Source organism: Oratosquilla oratoria, chromosome 27, assembly GCF_046742065.1.
Source record: "Oratosquilla oratoria isolate Oo_2021 chromosome 27, ASM4674206v1, whole genome shotgun sequence".
NCBI classification, from domain to species: domain Eukaryota; kingdom Metazoa; phylum Arthropoda; class Malacostraca; order Stomatopoda; family Squillidae; genus Oratosquilla; species Oratosquilla oratoria.
Window position 1 is genome coordinate 13,700,217 of NC_134803.1, and position 20,341 is coordinate 13,720,557.

Genomic DNA, 20,341 nt, shown 5'->3' on the forward strand with positions numbered 1-20,341 from the left:
GTGAAGCAGCTAGGTTGTGGAGGGTTGTAGGCTCAAAATTATCCCAGATTTCCTGAATGGCTGCCTCGAGCTTGGGTATAGAGCTGACGTCTTTGCCTTGTAACCTCTTCTTTATAATGTGCCACAAATTTTCAATTGGGTTCAAATCAGGGCTATTACCTGGCCAGTCCTTTATAAAGTTCACTTCACAGTCGTTGAGCCAAGTAGTGATGGATTTAGCAGTGTGGCAGGGGGCACCGTCCTGCTGAAAAACTGTGGCACCTGTTTTTTCAAATGATTCAGGTAAATTTTCACACACAAGCTCCAAGTACACGGTTTGGTTCACTTTTAAGTTCTTGGGTAACACTACTAATGACCCCAAGCCCTTGCCGCTGAAACAGCCCCACACCATTAAAGTATCAGGGAATTTGACAGTACCCTTGACGTACCGAGGGTCAAGCGGGTCACTTCCATGTCGCCGGTACACCTTTGCACCACGGTTACAGGTGACACTGAAGGTGGCCTCGTCAGACCACAAAACGTCAAGCCAGTCGTCCTCAGTCCAGTGAGAGTATTTCTTGGCAAATTCAATCCTTCTGGCTTTCTGCTTCTTGGTGACAAGTGGCTTAGCAACAGGCTGGTGACTCATGTACCCAAGCTCATGCACCCTTCGTGACACTGTCCTCACAGACACCTCACCAAACACCCCAGGGTTCTGTTCCTTCACTACCCTTGCTGTCTTACGAGGAGATGCCTCTAGAGTTCGTTTTATGATGGTATCTGCCCTTGTAGAAGTCTTTCTAGGGCGTCCTGAGCGTGGTTTGTGAGCAGGCAAAATGTCATCTGGCAAATCTCTTGCACGTGCACTCCACTTCCTCATTGTAGACTTTGCACAGCTTAACTGTTCACTTATTTCCTTCGTTTTCTTGCCTAATTCACGTAGTGCAATGATCTGGGCTATTAACTGCTTGCTTCTATAAGCTGCATCGGCCATGGTAAGGTCACAGGCAATGGTAAGGTCACAGGATTGGAGCTACCAAAAAAAAAATGTACCGCAGACACTCTCTCACAATGACAGCCACGTGGCAACTGAGTGGTGTTGTCTGGCAGCGGCGTATAGTTTGAGGGTTTGTTTACACTGTATAGGCATCTCCTCGTAAGACAGCAAGGGTAGTGAAGGAACAGAACCCTGGGGGTGTTTGGTGAGGTGTCTGTGAGGACAGTGTCACGAAGGGTGCATGAGCTTGGGTATGTGAGTCACCAGCCTGTTGCTAAGCCACTTGTCACCAAGAAGCAGAAAGCCAGAAGGATTGAATTTGCCAAGAAATACTCTCACTGGACTGAGGACGATTGGCTTGACGTTTTGTGGTCTGACGAGGCCACCTTCAGTGTCACCTGTAACCGTGGTGCAAAGGTGTACCGGTGACATGGAAGTGACCCGCTTGACCCTCGGTACATCAAGGGTACTGTCAAATTCCCTGATACTTTAATGGTGTGGGGCTGTTTCAGCGGCAAGGGCTTGGGGTCATTAGTAGTTACCCAAGAACTTAAAAGTGAACCAAAACGTGTACTTGGAGCTTGTGTGTGAAAATTTACCTGAATCATTTGAAAAAACAGGTGCCACAGTTTTTCAGCAGGACGGTGCCCCCTGCCACACTGCTAAATCCATCACTACTTGGCTCAACGACTGTGAAGTGAACTTTATAAAGGACTGGCCAGGTAATAGCCCTGATTTGAACCCAATTGAAAATTTGTGGCACATTATAAAGAAGAGGTTACAAGGCAAAGACGTTAGCTCTATACCCAAGCTCGAGGCAGCCATTCAGGAAATCTGGGATAATTTTGAGCCTACAACCCTCCACAACCTAGCTGCTTCACTTCCACGTCGTCTTGAGGCTGTGTTAAAGCGCAAAGGACTCCCAACCAAGTATTAGGCGAGTAAAAATCCAATAAATATAATGATTAATTACATTTTTGTGCATTTTTGTTTAGATTCGCTGAGGCGCCGCGAACTTTTGTCGAGCACTGTATTTGAAAATTCTCTTCCCAGCTCCATTTGGCAGTACAGTATTTGAGTACATTTGCTTTTAGCAAAATGTTTTGTTATTGGTTTCTGCCAAGAAAAACTTGTATTCTGTTTATGTATCTTAATTTACCAAATCAATATATAATTTTGTATTGACATATTGTATAGGTGTGCACCTCCATAATAATGCCATTTTTTTAATGGATCAGAAAGTGCCACTTATTATATGAAGGGATGGGGGGATAATGCTATTCATACAAAAAGTATGCTATTATTGTGGTGGATTGTCATAGTTTGCCATAGCAGCTGAGCATGGCATACTGTTTACAATACAGTGGTGATACTGGTTTTAATTTACCAGAAAAAGTTCTATTACCATTTGTACCAGTTAGAGATGGAACAGTAACTTTGATGACATGGGTAAAATTTTAGTTGTGCACACCTATGCAATATAGCAATAGAAAATTAATTATTAATTTTGTAAATTATAATAGATCAATGTAATATGTGATTTTCTTGGCAGAAATCAATAACAAAAAAGTTGCTAAAACCTATTTTCTAACAAAGTCGTGGTGGTTGAATGATACGCCATGTTTGTTTTGACAGATTCCGAGGTCAAAGAAATGAAAGGATGATAAATTACTCTATTCTTACCTAACTTAACCTAACCAATAATTAGTAATTCGGTACCTCAAATTCTAAAGATCATTTGGGTCATCATCATCACAGATGCAGACCTTCTTCTTATACCATTCTTACTAACACCTATCATGTTGCCATGGCAACTATTGTCAATTTAGAAACAATCAATAAAATCCAAACCGCTGGCCCAATTGACATGCAACTTGTCATGTGAAGGTTTTATGGGTCAACAAATCACCTGAGCATGTCATTAACATTGCAGGACCTTCTTCTTATACCATTCTTACTAACACCTATCATGTTGCCATGGCAACTGTTGTCAATTTAGAAATAATCTATAAAATCCAAACTGCTGGCCCAATTGACATGCAATTTGGTATGTGAAGGTTTTATGGGTTAACAAATCAACTGAGCATGTCAATAACATTGCAGGACCTTCTTCTTATACCATTCTTACTAACAACTAACATGTTGCCATAGCAACTGTTGTCAATTTAGAAATAATCAATAAAATCCAAACCTCTGGCCCAATTGACATGCAACTTTGCATGTGAAGGTTTTATGGGTCAACAAATCACCTGAGCATGTCATTAACATTGCAGGACCTTCTTCTTATACCATTTTTACTAACACCTATCATGTTGCCATGGCAACTGTTGTCAATTTAGAAATAATAAAATCCAAACCACTGGCACAACTGACATGCAACTTGACATGTGAAGGTTTTATGGGTCAACAAATCTCCTGAGCATGTCAAAAACAATGCAGGACCTTCCTTTTATACTGTTCTTACTAACATCTATCATGTTGCCATGGCAATTGTCAATTTAGAAATAATCAATAAAATCCAAACCCCTGGCACAACTGACATGCAACTTGGCATGTGAAGATTTTATGGGTCAACAAATCACTTGAGCATATCAAAAACAATGCAGGACCTTCCTTTTACACTGTTCTTACTAATATCTATCATGTTGCCATGGCAACTGTTGTCAATTTAGAAATAATCAATAAAATCCAAACCGCTGGCCCAACTGACATGCAACTTGGCATGTAAAGGTTTTATGAGTCAAAAAATATCCTGAGCATGTCAAAAACAGTGCAGGACTTTCCTCTTACACCGTTCTTACTGACACCTATCATGTTGCCATGGCAACGATATGTCAAATAGGCATCTAAGCTTCAAGAAACTTAGATTGCACAACTGCGCTATTACCAACGATTTCAAATTTGCTCATATCCGGTAGAATAGAGGCTAATAAACAACATTGTTACATTAAATATTATACGATTTAGTTTCTTGCCTTTACACTTTTACTCGGAAAACTACTTTGCCAAGGCTAATATAAAAAATTGCATTGAAATCGGCAAGAATTAGTAAAGTTTTGAAGAACTGGGCATAAACTTGTTTAACAACAGGATCATTTTAATACCCTGCGAATGTGCTGAACGCTCCAAGCATTCAAACTAAGCCAAACAAAAATCAAAATCCAACGGGGCGCAAAAGATGGCGATAGCGGCGCCGCGCATGGTTTCGCGCGTGACCATATGCCTACATGTATTGCCACTAAGCTCAAATATCAATTAATCAACGATCTTAAGCTTCTCGTTTCTGGGAGAAAATAGGTTGAAAAATATGTTTATATAGGTTAAAATATTATTTATTGATGTCTTACCTTAATATTTTTACTCAGAAAACTATTATGCCGAGGTTGATAACCAAACTTCCGTTTAAATCGGTGAAAATTTGTGTGTGTTTCAAGAATTGGGCATACACTTGCACAACAAGATAATTTGAATACTCTGTGCATGCGCTGAATGATGCAAGCATTCAAACTGAGGCATACTTATTTAAGCGGGCCGCAAAAGATTGCGTCGTAAACAGTACACGTGCAATCGTGGCGCCACGAGCGGATTCGGACGTCACTATATAATCATAATGGGTTCGGTATACAGTAATTTAAATTTGCAGTAAGGTTTTCAGGAACACATATGTACCGAATAACAAGGACTTACTGTATCTAATTTTCTAATCCTAATGCTATGTCATGTAGGTGTGCACAAATAAAATAATACCATGACATGTTTATTCCCACTACAACTATCACTTTGGTCTTTGCCTATACAGACTTCTGATACATTTATACTATTTGAATTGACTCGTCCAAAAAGCAGTTTCATCCTTAAACCCTGATAACATATTTGGCTATAAGTGTTGAATTTATAATAAATTCATCTTTTGGTATAATAATAATTATATTTACATTATGATTATGATTATCTACCGATCATAAATGAATATTTGTCTAATGACACATATGGGGCAAATTCCACAAAACAAAATAAAGCCTTTTTCATACCAAACATGAAATAAGCAAATCACTTATAACGGAGGTATTTAACAACTTGTATTTACATATATCTCGTAATATACCAGTGCCCAAAGAACAGAGTAGGGTTGAACTATGTTCATGGAATTTATCACACATTTAAGAACAACAACACGTAATGGGGCTACCCTAATCTTTGGTGTTAATATCATGAACTGATCTCGTTATTAACTCCAAAGTTTCTCAAACACCTTACCTAAGAATATGTAAAATATAAACAATGTTGTTTTAATGAGGTTCCTTTTTCCTTGAAACACCTCCTCCCATCGACTTTGCTTACCAAATTCAACGGTAGAGGGCTACAAGTACTTGCGTTCGTGTTTGACAAAACATGAGTTACAATAGCAAAATAGACATTTTATTTTATATCATATTGTATATTGTCGTGCAACAATATAAACATAGACGTAAATATTAAAAAAAAACATATACTCTTATATACTACAGCATTCACATTGATCAATTGTCTTTCTATACGAGTATACTCAAATTCAAATTAATCAATCGCATGTAGACGAAAAACACAAATTTCATCACTACCGGACGAGTAAAATTGACAGATCTTTCCCGACATTTTCATTTAAGTAAGATGCTGTGCAAAAGAAGAAATGAAAAACCACAAATCTTAAAGAAATGACTGTTGTTAAAATATATAATAAAATAACCCTTTTGCCACCGAGATCATAAGGAGATGGAAAAAATATCTTGCTGGAAGTCAGTGTGCGAGGGGAAATGCCACCCGGTAAAGGAAGGGATAACCAAAAATAAGACAAAACTCTTTTAATAATATTGAAGGGATGTCATAAAGATGAATAAGATAACGCATGAACAACTAGATATATAAAGAAAATATAATTTTACTGTGAACACTGATCTGGCACTCACTCCTACGGTTTTGGTACCTTTAGGTAATATCTTGTTGTTCCTGATGCATAATGCAATGTTAAGGTATTGTGACGGTGCTCAAGTTTTGGTCTTAATATCCTACGTGTTACGAACATTTTAGTAGTATTAGCAAAGCTATAATAATGTTTATGTGTCGTATGTGTACTGATTGGTATTACTCATTACCGTCTCTGGTCCCCTTAAAACCCCTACGTAGGCTATATAATGTTGTCTGTGTAACTTAGTGTAGAAAATCAGTCTAATGACCACAATGAAAATAAGGTTACATGCTTTTCTGTGCTATCCTCGGCAATTATAATTGCTTTTTCGAACTACGTGTTATTTCATTATCTGGACTTCATGTATATTCATTGCCAAATAAAATGATTAGGCTTATTATTATTATTATTATTATTATTATTATTATTATTATTATTATTATTATTATTATTATTATTATTATTATTATTATTATTATTATTATTATTATTATTATTATTATTATTATTATTATTATTATTATTATTATTATTATTATTATTATTATTATTATTATCATTATTATTATTATTATTATTATCACTATCATCATCACCATCCTCATTATTATTATTTTTGTTATTATTATTATTATTATAATTATTATTATTATTACTATTATTATAATTATCATTATTATTATTATTATATTATTGTTATTATTATCACTATCATCATCATTATTATTATTATTATCATTATTATTATCATTATCATTCATTATTATTGTTATTATTATTATAATTATTATTATTATTATTATTGTTATTGTTATCTATTATTATTATTATTATTATTATTATTATTATTATTATTATTATCATCATTATTATCACTATCATTATTATTATTATTATTATTATTATTATTATTATTATTATTATTATTATTATTATTATTATTATTATCATTATTATTATCTATTATTATTATCATTATTATTATTATTATTATTATTATTATTATTATTATTATTATTATTATTATTATTATTATTATTATTATCATTATTATTATTATTATTCTCATCATCATCATCATCATCATCATCATCATCATCATCATCATCATCATCATCATCATCATCATCATCCCTGGACAGTGGAAGGAGGAGGTGGTGGTTTTGGGGGCGTGGGAAATATTCCTACCTTTGGGGATGGGTGAAGGGGGATGGATAGCTGCAGTGGGAAGCCGAAGTCCAAGAGATTTGAGTCACCGACCGGGACCACGCACGCTCCCTTCTCGGCGCGCGTGTATATAACTCAAAAAAAGGGGTGGGTGGGACAACTCAAAGCACAGACCTAGGCTAATCAAACAGATCATCCTATTGTGATTTTTGATGATCAAGATTATTTCTACAATCAAACATTATTGGCATGCATCTCAAATCCTTAGTAGGATCTCTTAATAGATAATCTAATTTCACTTATGTATCCTGACTAACTAACCCCTGCGCAAAGCCTATGGCATCTAACTAATACTTTACCACTAGGTCGATATACTCTCCCATCTCTAAGTGACTTCTGCTGGTTACGGGGATGTCTTCAAATAGGTGCGCGTCCCTCTTTCAGGCAGGATGCTTCTGCTGTGGCAGGATAACTTTGCTGTTGAGCTCGGCGGCAAACCGACTGTCCTCGTGGGGTGGTACTTCGTGGCGGGAAGCGAGTTCGATTCCGTAAGCGTCTCCCCGTTATCCACTCTGGCACAAGTTCCTTTCTGGTCAGGATTTCCCGAAAAGGGGGAACTGCTCCCGCTAATCGTCGAATTGGCACAATGGTGGCGATACCGCTCACCCTAAGCGCGGTGTGTTCACTGGAGGCTGACCTCGTCGCGACACCGTTCAAACCCGTTCCCACGAGGGTCGGGCGTCACTCGCATCACTGTCTTTAATTCGATAAGTCTCCGGGGGATTTTGCACATGAATCACTCGTGTAGGGCCTGACGGTGCGTAAACGGGTCGTATTAATGTAAAAATCCTCGATAGCCACCATATGGGAGGGTAGGGCGCGTTTGATTTTCCGAGAGTACGAGTGGCCCACCTCTCCCTTTTGGGGACCCAGGGGGATAACAGCTGGACAGGCACTGTCGGGTCACTGCCTACCCATACACTGATGGCATACACTGTTGCCGGTACTTCTTAATTTCAAATCACTAGTTCTGAAGGGAGCGCAGTGCAACGTTTATGTGGAAGTTGAATCAGTTCTAATTGTTCCTTGAGGGTAGTCACTACTCACGAGAGTGGAAGATATTATCCTAACTAGTCTAATTAAAACTAGCATAAACAATAATTGGTAAGCGCGCAGGGGTGTGTGTGTGAAACCGATAGAATCAATTCGAACGGGAAATCTTGGATGTAATACACCAATTCTATTCATAAAGTAGCAAATTACAACTGCATGGAGGAACAGTAAAACTAAGAGGTTGTGGAATCCCACACTTAATATTAAACATTCGTGTCTTTGCTCGCAGGCATAGGCAGACACCTAGAAAGGGGAGGGGGGAGGGTTTTCCTGAGTAATTAGAAGTCTCTCTCAAATTCGTTAAGGCACTGTAATTGACTGCCAAATTGGCGCAACAGTTAATGAAGATAAGGAGAAGGAAAAATATCAAGAAGTAGTTGATAGAGGCCTTAAGAGTTCCGGCAATTCTAAAGAGTAGAGGAAGTTGATAGCCGAAAAGGGCTGAAAGGAGATGAAAAAATGTGGAGCCTATGTCGGCTAGGCCCTTGAGCGAAAGTATTTGGTAACTGGGGTTTGAGAGCAGACGCAAGAAAATGAGAAGAAATAGTAGGCCGTGTGTCACAACCCAAAGTTGTGACACACTTATGAACCAAAAGAGGCCGAGGAGGGTATCCTCTGCAGCTATGAAACTGGGAGAGCTGGCTTGGTCAGGATAGAGAAGCCATTCTGGCTCCTCAAACCAGAAGTTGCGTTCACCAATCAGGCCTGTGACGTTGTCCTTGGAGGCGAGACCTGTTGAATTGGCCTTACTGACGGATTGTTTGACCTCTTCGTTTCGGTTGAGGGCTTCGAGTGCCGGAGGCTGAGCGAGGACAGTTTCTTCAACATGGATGCTGTTGAGTGCAATGGTTTCAATAGGGGGGAGGAGGTTGTGGTCCTGGCTCCAGGGGGCCAGTTTGCCCCATACTACAGAACCAGCTGAGGTGGCAAAAAGTTCGACACCCATGAAACGCATGGCGCGTTTAAAGACTAATGGCATGTGACCACTGCCTAATATAATGCTGACATCAGAAGCTTGGTCTGAAGGTGCTTCATTGGCGACAGGTATACCTTGGGCTTTGAGAACCTGGATTGTACGTTGGTATCCAGGCATAGAGACGTCTTTACCCACTGAGGGGTGCACTACCGCTTCGATGAGATGTTTCTCAGTGCCCAAGTGCAAGTTGAATTCAACGATGTCGAACTTCTGAGGTAGTTCAGTCTTGTTAAAGGAATCAGGGCGGCAAAGCACGGTTCCCTTTGGCCTGAGGTCAGGTTGGTCTACAACGGAGGTGTGAACGAATGTGCGTTGAGCTCCGCAGTCAGCGAGTACTTGGGAAATGCATTTCTTGCGGTCTTTAGTGAGGTGTCCAGTGAAGATAGGTAGAGCGACAATGCTCTGTACTACTCGTGGGATGAGGGATTGGTCGGCGCTCTTAGTTGCATTGTCAAGAATTGTCGAAGGTTGTAACTCGTCTTCTGAGGGGACCGAGCCCGTGGTTCCCGGATCAAATGGTATTGTCTGAGGACCTCGAGCGTCATTGTCAATTTGGGTAGTCCCGACGATGATCGGTATTAGTTCCGGTTCTTGTGGTAAAGTGGCATCTGGTGCAATGGAAGTTTGGGCTGAAGTTTGTAAGGTGGGAGCCGAGTGCATTGAAGAGGAAATGCTGGTGGCCTACTTGGGGCGTGACACAGGGGCTGTCGTGGTGAGAGCTGGTAGGCGTTGATGAAGTAGAAGTATATGTACTCTGAGAACTTGGAGCGTCAGTGGCAACTTGTGTTGTCTCAACGATGAGGGGTACTGGTTCCAGTTCTTGAGGTAAAGTGGCATCTGGTGTAGTGGAAGTTTGGGCTGAAGTTTGTAAGATAGGAGCCGAGTGCATTGAAGAGGGGATGCTGGTGGCTTCCGGGGCGTGGCCTACTTGGGGCGAGACAAAGGGGCTGCCGTGGTGAGAGCTGGTAGGCGTTGATGAAGTAGAAGTAGAGATACTCTGAGAACTCTGAGCGTCAGTGGCAACTTGCGTATTCTCAACGATGACTGGTACTGGTTCCGGGTCCCGAGACAAGGTGGTATCAGGTACAGAGGAAGTTTGGACCGACGTGGTGAGGGGGACCGTGGTCGTCGGAGTGTGCTCTAGCACTGCTTCTGTGGCTGCTGGAGAGGGTTCCAGGACGGTTGGAGTTGCAAGGATGGGAGCCATGTATATTGAAGAAGGGGTATTGGTGGATTCAGGGGCGTGGGTTACCTTAGGCGTGACACTGAGGGCGTCGTTGTGGGAGCTGGTAGAGGCTGATGGTGTAGAAGTTGAGGTGCTATCTTGGATTGCTTTCGTGCCAGGTGGCGCTGGTTGCAACGGAGGATAGTACGGGGCCTGGTAAGGAGTGGAGTAGGTCCCAGGGTGCTGGAAAAGGGGGGGATAGTACGGATGGTATCCTGGAGCAGGCTGATAACCAGCAGGAGGTTGTGATGAAACCGCGCTGTAGGGAGGAGTGGGAGCGTGGCCTGACGGAGACTGGTTCCAGAGGTGAGAAGGAACTGGATTCGGTATAGGAGAAGCGAAGATGCCATTGCTGGTTATATTGATGGCTTGAGGGCACAGTGGTGCCTTATGGCGGGCGCCACATTTCAAGCAGCCTGCTTGAAAGTCACAACGGTTGGTCTGATGCTTGTTGGAGTAGCAGATGGTACACTTGCCTAGTGCTAGAAGCCTGTGGGTACGCGCGGTGATGTCAGGGTACGTCGTGCAATGTGACGGCCGATGGGAGCCATTGCAAAACAAGCAGTTGGCTCGGAGCTGTGCCTCATTGAGAACCGCAGGTGCCGGGGCGGGTGGTGCAGGTGCCAGCTGAGGGGGCGTAGGTGCTAGCCTTTCTGTGGCATGCTTTGGTGTATGACCTAGAGTCATCGGAGGCGTCAGAGCGCGTGCCGATGTCTGTCGAGGTGGGCGTGGTGCTGGTGGAGCAGGAACAGGTGTAGGGGTCGCTGTAGGAACAGGGTGAGCCGTCACAGGGGCATGGTGTCGACTGCCCGTGATGGCACCCGAGTAGACTTTGAGTGCCGCGTGAAGCTCAGGCGCACTAAGTTCAGAGGTGCCTTTGAATAAGTATATAGACGAGAGAACCTGGCGTGGCAGTTTCGGCACTAGAACCCTCTCTACAAACTCATCGGAGAGGGCTTGTCCTATCACGTTCTTGTAACGTTCACTCAATTCGTCCCAATCGGCGAGGAACCTTGACAAGTCCTCACAATCGTCAGTAGGTGCGGGAATGGCGATGAGGCGTTCCTTCAGTCCTCTGAGTACAGCCAAAGGCTTGTCATAGGCGTCATGAAGTCTGTTGATGACGTAGTCATACGCGGTATCGTTGTACACTGGGTAGCCGATCAATCGCTTGGCTTTACCCGTAAGGGAGCGCATAAGAGCGCTGAATTATTCTCCATCTGTATATCTAATGTTGTCATGAATCACAATTTTAAAAATGCTCCACCAGCTGGAGAACATTTCCAGATGCCCATCGAAAGAGGGGGGGGGGGTTGGGGCTCCTCCCTTATGAAGGTGATGGTGGTGCCTTGGTGAGGCTGTTGCTGGGTCGCTGGAGCGGTGGGATTTGCTCCGTTCATTCTGGTGTCTGCTCGGAATTTTAGGTTGAGCAGGGCTTTCTTGAGGGGTTTCAGTTGCTGAGTGGCGTAAGTTGACCATCGAGAAGGTGTTGGGCCCAAGCGGGCTCTAAGAACCGCCACACTTGATGATGGGCTTTGTAGATTTCCGTCGTTAAACTGGGGGACAGGCCCTCGATGTTGACAGTCCCATAAGCATCTGTGTACTCCGTGACTGTTTCTCTAAAATTTTGCGTGATGGTGACGAGTTCGGTCTATAGATGAAAAAAAAAAAAAAATATATATATATATATATATATATATATATATATATATATATATATATACATATATATATATATATATATATAAAATTTGTTTTTTTTTATGTTTTTCTTTTAATCTTGTCCAAATTTGTTCAGATATTAAACATTTAGTATATAAAAACAGGTACAAGTATGTTATTCATCCCTCCACATAGGTTAAAGTTAAGGGATAGCGAGCAAAAAGCCCGGTAGAAAGTAAGCCCTGAGCCTTGATGGGTGGCGGGGAGTACAACAGTTTCCCCCCATTACTATCTTAACCCCTTTTCCACTGTCCAAGTGGCGGATCTGTGTTTAGGCAACGTCCAGTGTCACTGTGGGAAATTGGAGTGTTTAATCTTTGAAGAGTATGCTAAGATAAAAGGTAAATTTTGTAAGGTAGCCAGCCAATAGCCATACTGGCCCATATACAGTATCTACATTTGTTGCAGGCTTGCAGCATCTGACAGTGACTTTATATGGTCAATTACTTGTTTATTTTTATACTCTGTCTAATGTCTCTTTGAATAAGATAGATACACATATGTGGAGGGATGAATAACATACTTGCACCTGTTTTTATATACTAAATATTTAATATCTGAACAAATTTGGACGAGATTAAAAAAAAAAAAAACTCATAAAAAACAAGTTAAAAAAAAAACGGGATCATTTTTTTTTGCATCACAATCAACATAACATAATTGGATCACAAGCCCTCTGCTGAATAAACAAATGAAAATAATTGATTTAATAATAGGTTTATAACATAACTTATAAGTATACGAGTTAGTTTTGGTTAGTTTGTCACTGCACTCAACACCACTCACAGCTTGAAGCTGCTTGTTAGTCTACCACCTACCACTATGAGAACAGATTCCTGCGTTCTCTCTCTCTCTCTCCTCTGCAACGTATATTAATCGTATTACTTGTCAAATAAGAGTGATAGATGTCATTAGTAAGTCAAGAAAAATGTGTCGTCTGCTACACCATTTTGAGTATTTCGCTGTTTGTCACATTTTTTATGGTAGTTACTATTTAGCAAAAAAAAAAAAAAAAAAAAAAAAAAAAAATTAAAAATACACGAAAATGTAATAAAAAAGAATACTGGGCGAGTTGCTATTCTTGTCCGAAACATTTTTAAAACTACCAAAACTAAGTGGGGCAACTGTACATTGTAAAATAAATAAAACACATCAAAACATGAAACCACAGAAAATGGAAGTGCCCTAACACCATAGAAAACCTTAAGTGAGGGGTATACTGATTTATTTGATATTCTAACATAGAAAAAATAATGTAATATGGTTATTTTCCTTGCTGAGTTATTTTAAAACAAAATGTATATATAAAAAAGAAAATATCTATGTGTTTTTTTGTCAAGTTTTTTTTTTGAAGAAAAAAAGTAAAAAAAAAAAAAAACACGGTTTTTTTTTAGTTGCATCTCTAGTTCGGTCAGTGTTGCGTTTGCAATTGTGCTTTCGGTGGGGCTGTAATAAGACACGGTGGCTGCCGCTAATATACTGGCACTATAGTTCGCTTTCTATGCGAAAAGGCGGCCGTCGGAGAATGCTTGAGACAACAGGTAAACACTATATCAAGCAAACGAACTGGAAATGTCAATTCGAATCTCGTGGCAGTTGTGAGAGAATTCCCACGGGTATTAGGGTATAGTTCAGTTAAGTCCTAAGTCGAGAGCGGCGATATGCGTCCGCTTTCACAACGACTGGTTAGAGAACCGTAAATGGCTCCAGTACGCAATACAATGAAACGAAATGGGAACAAGACACGATGAATTGAGAAACGATCGAAAGAATCGAACGACGAAAATGGAAAATTGAAGGGGGTGCTGTCATACAAACTGGTCAGAAAAAGGAGGGTGCTATTCACGAGGAACAGCGAGGGCTTGAGAACAAGACCGCTTTGATTCCTGGCTGGGCAGAGCCGTTAACTCAGGGCAGCCGTAACGGTAGCCGCTAGGCTTAACGTAAGGGTGTGGCGGATGGCGCCAAGACTCGATGGGTCTCAAGGGAGGATTTGAAACAAATGACGCCGCTTGGGTTCGGCCGGGCTGAGCTACTAAACTAAGACAGCCGATGACGGCTAAGCTTAAAATTATGAGGCGTGGCTGATGATGCCACTGAATGAAGTCGACGGGCGGAACTACCCGTGAAACAGGGACCAGAGTATTTTCAGCACAATCTAATTCTACTTAGGGGGCGAAATGTTGCCCAAGTGAAAAGATACAAGTAGGAAGGGTGAATCAATGTAACACAGAGATATTATAGCATGCTTGGTTGTTAGAAGTGCCTTAGCGAGCAGGAGGAACTCTTGTACATCGTACTAAATTGCTAACCTATGCGCGGGGAAACATTCTGTGATTTACATCATGAGTTGTCCCACGGATTAATTGAATTAGTGGGATCATACAAATTAATGAACTTAGAGAGATCTATACATAGGTAATGGACCGAGTATCCGGTTCGAGGGACCACGTGAGGACCGTGTCACAAAATCCCTGGACAGTGGAAGGAGGAGGTGGTGGTTGTGGGGGCGTGGGAAATATTCCTACCTTAGGGGATGGGTGAAGGGGGATGGATAGCTGCAGTGGGAAGCCGAAGTCCAAGAGATTTGAGTCACCGACCGGGACCACGCGCGCTCCCTTCTCGGCGCGCGTGTGTATAACTCAAAAAAGGGGGATGGGACAACTCAATCAAAGCACAGACCTGGGTTAATCAAACAGATCATCCTATTGTGATTTTTGATGATCAAGATTATTTCTACAATCAAACATTATTGGCATGCAACTCAAATCCTTAGTAGGATCTCTTAATAGATAATCTAATTTCACTTATGTATCCTGACTAACTAACCCCTGCGCAAAGCCTATGACATCTTACTAATACTTTACCACTAGGTCGATATACTCACCCATCTCTAAGTGACTTCTGCTGGTTACGGGGATGTCTTCAAATTGGTGCGCGTCCCTCTTTCAGGCAGGATGCTTCTGCTGTGGCAGGATAACTTTGCTGTTAAGCTCGGCGGGACACCGTTCAAACCCGTTCCCACGAGGGTCGGGGCGTCACTCGCATCACTGTCTTCAATTCGATAAGTCTCCGGGGGATTTTGCACGGGTCGTATTAATGTAAAAATCCTCGATAGCCACCATATGGGAGGGTAGGGCGCGTTTGATTTTCCGAGAGTACGAGTGGCCCACCTCTCCCTTTTGGGGACCCAGGGGGATAACAGCTGGACGGGCACTGTCGGGTCAACTGCCTACCCATACACTGATGGCATACACTGTTGCCGGTACTTCTTAATTTCAAATCACTAGTTCTGAAGGGAGCGCAGTGCAACGTTTATGTGGAAGTTGAATCAGTCCTAATTGTTCCTTGAGGGTAGTCACTACTCACGAGAGTGGAAGATATTATCCTAACTAGTCTAATTAAAACTAGCCTAAACAATAAATGGTAAGCGCGCAGGGGGGGGGGGATAAAACCGTTAGAACCAATTCGAACGGTAACTCTTGGATGTAATACACCAATTCTATTCATAAAGTAGCAAATTACAACTGCATGGAGGAACAGTAAAACTAAGAGGTTGTGGAATCCCACACTTAATATTAAACATTCGTGTCTTTGCTCGCAGGCATAGGCAGACACCTAGAAAGGGGAGGGGGGAGGGTTTTCCTGAGTAATTAGAAGTCTCTCTCAAATTCGTTAAGGCACTGTAATTGACTGCCAAATTGGCGCAACAGTTAATGAAGATAAGGAGAAGGAAAATATCAAGAAGTTGTTGATAGAGGCCTTAAGAGTTCCGGTAATTCTAAAGAGTAGAGGAAGTTGATAGCCGAAAAGGGCTGAAAGGAGATGAAAAAATGTGGAGCCTATGTCGGCTAGGCCCTTGAGCGAAAGTATTTGGTAACTGGGGTTTGAGAGCAGACGCAAGAAAATGAGAAGAAATAGTAGGCCTGTGTCACAACCCAAAGTTGTAACAATTATTATTATTATTATTATTATTATTATTATTATTATTATTATTATTATTATTATTATTATTATTATTATTATTATTATTATTATTATTATTATTATTATTATTATTATTATTACAAGCCGCGGGCTTCGCCCTCCCCGACTTCGCCGGGGGCTTGGCTGCGCAAACAGCGGCCTACGGCCGCAGCTCTCCGCGCTTTAATCCCACGATAGGGATCCCGTGCTGGGGATCCCGTGGGGTTCCGCCCCGAGGCCGAGGCCGAACCCAAGGGACATTTTTTCCTGGTCAGTTCAAGGGAACATGGTGACCGGACGTAATTGTAGTGTGTGTGTGTATTCACCTCGGATCTGCTGCAGCCTCTTTTCGAGACAGCCAGACACCACCCTACGGCAGTGAGCTCAGAGCTCATTATTAGCAGATCTCTGGGTAGGTCTGAGACCACTCACACTCCACACACCGGGAATGCAAGGTCACAACTCCTTGTGTGTGTGTGTGTGTGTGTGTGTGTGTGTGTGTGTGTGTGTGTGTGTGTGTGTGTGTGTGTGTGTGTGTGTGTGTGTGTGGTGCCTCTGTCGCCGTCATCTTCGTAGACGCACAGGTTAAAGGAAAAAATGTGTACTTTTGTAGGTTTATTATTATTATTTTTATTTATTTATTTATTTATTTTAGTGGCTCATCACTCTCCTCCCGCCTGATGGCCTCCAGGCCCCGGACTAACGACGCCAGCATTCGTTGGTTGTTTTCGCCCAGCTCTCGATTCTTTTCCAGCATTTGTTGGTTGTTTTTGCCCACCTCACGGTTCTCCTCCAACAACTGACGAAGATGTTGAAGCTCCTCACGGCTTTTCCTCGACCTCCTCAATCTCTTCTAATCGCTCCTTAACATCCTCGAAATCTTCACTTGATATCTCGGGTGCAAAAAATGCGTTGATCTCCTCCTTAGATAGCCCTCCACTCCTCGGAATATATATTCGCATAAGCTCGTTGTTCTCTTCTGCGTCCTCTTGGCGAATCAATACTCGACTATCCAATCGAGAATACTCCTCCTTCACTGTCTCAAGCTCATTAAAGACCTCAGGGTAAAGAACGTTTTCCAATGTGGGTATTTCGTCTTTCTTGAGAGGCTTCAGATATATACTTAGTGCGTCCCAACTCGTTACGCGCGAACACGCAACGTAGAGTTGACCATGCGAAAAACATTTCGTGCCATACAGATACAGACCACACTTTTGTATGGTTTGTCCTTGGGACTTATTGATTGTCATTGCAAAACTCAATTTCACAGGAAATTGGAATCTCGAGAAGTTAACAGGAGAATCACTCGAAACCAACTTGATTCTGACTATAGTTATTTGTTCACCGTCGTATATACCCCCTAGAATCCGCCCAACGATGATATTTTTCTTCAGGTTATCGACTATTACCCTGGTGCCATTGCAAATTCTGGGTGGGGAAATATTTCTGATAACCATCACAACCGAACCTATCTTTAGCTCGAGACAATGAACGGGCAATGAAGCCGGATTGATCTCATTCAACGTCGAAATCTGATAATCTACATCGTCATCTGATTCCAATTTATCTTCGCTCAGATACACTTTTTTTTTGTTCCAGGAAGCATATTTTGAATCACCTTATTAATCTCGGTCACATCCACGTTCAAAGGAGATATGATGACGCGAGATGAGAAATATCGATGGTCTCCAACATGATCGATTAAATCCTGATAGACGCTGTTTATGAATTCCTTTTGGTCGTAATAAACCACACCAAATTCTCTGGAATTGCGAAAAGCCCACTGGCAGCGTGACCAATCTGCAATAAGCATTCTGCAAAGATTTTGTTGTGACCATGTTCATCCGGACCCCGCAATCTTATATTTTCCGTTAATGCATACTTCCGTAACTCCTCCCAGAAATATGTATTTTTGATGGTTGCAGATATTTCTTGGTTAGAACCGCCTCCTTTTACTACGGGCAAAATCTGCCGAAAGTCACCGGCGCAAACGAATGGAATGCCTCCCATGAATTCATTGGCAGAAAGAAGACCCCTCAGGGTAATGTCGACGGCCAACAACATGTTTTTGTTGGCCATCACTACTTCATCCCACACTATCAAAGAGCACATGCCAAGAAGCTTAGACATCTGAGTATTCTTCTTTATCGAACAACTTCTCAATTCATGTGACTCCATTAAAGGTATTTTAAACATATTATGGGCTGTTCGACCGCCATGTAAAACAGTTGCAACTATTCCAGACGATGCCACCGCTAAAGCAATTCCTCTTTTCGAACGAACAGCGTCCAATAGAAGATTAAGCAGGAAACTTTTCCCTGTCGCCCCAGGAGCGTCAAAAAAGAACCCCTTTCCTTTACCGCGATCTTTCCCTCCAACAACCCCAATTACTGCGTCGAAGATCTCGCGTTGTTCCTTGTTTAGCATCGGTAGCTTTTCACATACGTCTTCAATCAGTTGAACTGTATTATAACTTTTCTCTCTTCGCAGCAGATTGAAGGATTTCTCAAGTCCTCGAGAAGCTGGCAGTGATGTCCGCCCCTCCACAGTGATGTCCGCCCCTCCACAGTTGTAGACATATTCCTGAATTTCATCCAATGCGTCCAAATAAATCTCGTCGTTGTAGTGTGTCTTTCCACTCTTATAAAGAAAATCTCTCGCAAAATAATCACGAATATCTAGCCACACTTCGGATTGATCCTCTAAATCGCAAAACACCAACATCGTGGCATAGGTTGAACGAAGGTCCTTTCCGTTATTGGTGTGATTAACTATTTCCATTAGGGTTTTCTCCCAAAGATCCTTGTCCTTCATAAGCCCCATCGCTTTGACGGCCTCTCGATAGGTGGCGTACTCAACACCCTCAACAGTCCTTATGTCGCTAAATGATTTTGGGCCCCTCACATGAGACAGCATCAGACGAAGATAGAACAACTCCGCATTCTTCGAATTAGTTGTTTGCATCCTACCAATAGATATACTCCCTCTCGACCGCTCCGTCCAGACACCACTCTTCTTACAAAAAACATAGTGGGTTGGTACTTCAGTGTAAAGGAGTGTCCTAGCAAATACGTCATTCTCACAAAGTTTGAAGAAAGTTGGCGTAACTTTGGCCAGTTGGTGTTCAACAGACATAGAAGCCTCTTCTTCGACATAGAAAATGTTGTGCTCACCTTCCAAGTGGATAGGCAAATAAGTCACTGGTGGATAGGATTTGTGGATATGAAAATTGAATATTCTCCACGTGGCCTCATTAGCGTTTACGTACCGCGCATCGCGATAATTCCTAATCTCGTTGACAGGCTTACCGTCGGACTTTGAATATATGATGCGATCGGATCCCTTATTCACATATTTCGTTACATACGCAATGCACTTTATGGAGTTACAACATTCGACGTTTATATGAGCGTTATATTTCAGACAGAGGTATGGATTGTAGGGGACTACCCACGCATTATCAATCCTCATTTTATCCTCCTTTCCTCTCCTTTTCCTCTCGAAACACCTACCACCATCCTCACCAAAGGCCCTTCGTCGATATAGCGGATAACCGTTGTTACAAACAAAAGTATCCTTTCTGTAAGGTTTAGGAAAGTTCTCCGAACACTTGTTTTTGACGATACACGGGCTGCTCTCATCGTAACCAACACACGGGTTGTGTATCATGTTGGTGGTTACGATTTTGTACAGCCTCGGGGACGTATTCGGATCGGGAATCTCCGCGGAGATGTAGTTATCGATATCCGTTTTATCGATTTTGTGCTCTAACCAAAAGAAGGACGTGGCAATGAGATAACCCACGCTTTTGCCACTCTACGGTATACAAAAACGCCTTTGTACGACCGAAAATGCAAATCTTTGTCAAATCATCCATTAAAACACACAGTTTCAATCCGAAAACCCGGCTCACTAAATCTGGTCTATCACTGGAAGAACAGCCGGCAGCAAGAGCAGTTTCAAACTCTGGCCAGTCTGGGTTCATTGTGAACGTAATGAATAGGTCAGGGCTACCATATTTACCCATGAAGGTAAGCGCGTCTTGTCGTTTCTGCTTCATGTACCTAGGTCCGCCAACAAAAGATGGAGGTATGATAATCCTCTGACCGACGGAAGAGGGGTCATCGTTCTGAAGCACGTCGAAACTTTCCTTTCGTATATTTCGTTGATTCGCTTGAAAAAAAAAAAAACTCAGTCGGAAAGTCTCAATTTTGACATAATTGTCGACTACAAACTTCTGAAACAAAGTCC

The 20,341-nt window shown here is 41.9% G+C and overlaps 2 protein-coding genes across 7 annotated transcripts in view; both read right to left on the bottom strand.

Moving 5' to 3' along the window:
- AP-1-2beta (adaptor protein complex 1/2, beta subunit) overlaps positions 1-5,368 on the bottom strand; it is a 166,237-nt gene extending 160,869 nt beyond the window's left edge. For 5 of the 6 annotated variants that reach the window (XM_076210262.1, XM_076210265.1, XM_076210263.1 and 2 more), the window contains exon 1: positions 5,234-5,368. The gene's annotated coding sequence lies outside the window, so the exon portion shown is untranslated. The remainder of the gene's footprint in view (positions 1-5,233) is intronic. The other variant, XM_076210261.1, reaches the window with a different exon arrangement.
- A 12,444-nt stretch (positions 5,369-17,812) lies between these two features.
- On the bottom strand, positions 17,813-20,075 carry LOC143039740 (uncharacterized). The gene is made up of 3 exons (XM_076209981.1): positions 20,004-20,075; positions 19,603-19,906; positions 17,813-19,290 (listed from the first exon to the last, which is right to left on the bottom strand). The coding sequence occupies exons 1-3, from the start codon at positions 20,073-20,075 to the stop codon at positions 17,813-17,815; spliced, it is 1,854 nt and encodes a 617-aa protein (XP_076066096.1).
- Between the last annotated feature and the right edge of the window lie 266 nt (positions 20,076-20,341).

Coding starts and splice junctions, on each gene's coding strand:
- LOC143039740 (XM_076209981.1), bottom strand. CDS start 20,075: ATGAACCCAGACTGGCCAGAGTTTGAAACTGCTCTTGCTGCCGGCTGT. Junction 19,907..20,003: donor CCAGTGATAGACCAGATTTA/GTGAGCCGGGTT, acceptor TGTATACCGTAG/AGTGGCAAAAGCGTGGGTTA. Junction 19,291..19,602: donor GGCCTTTGGTGAGGATGGTG/GTAGGTGTTTCG, acceptor CCTATCCACCAG/TGACTTATTTGCCTATCCAC.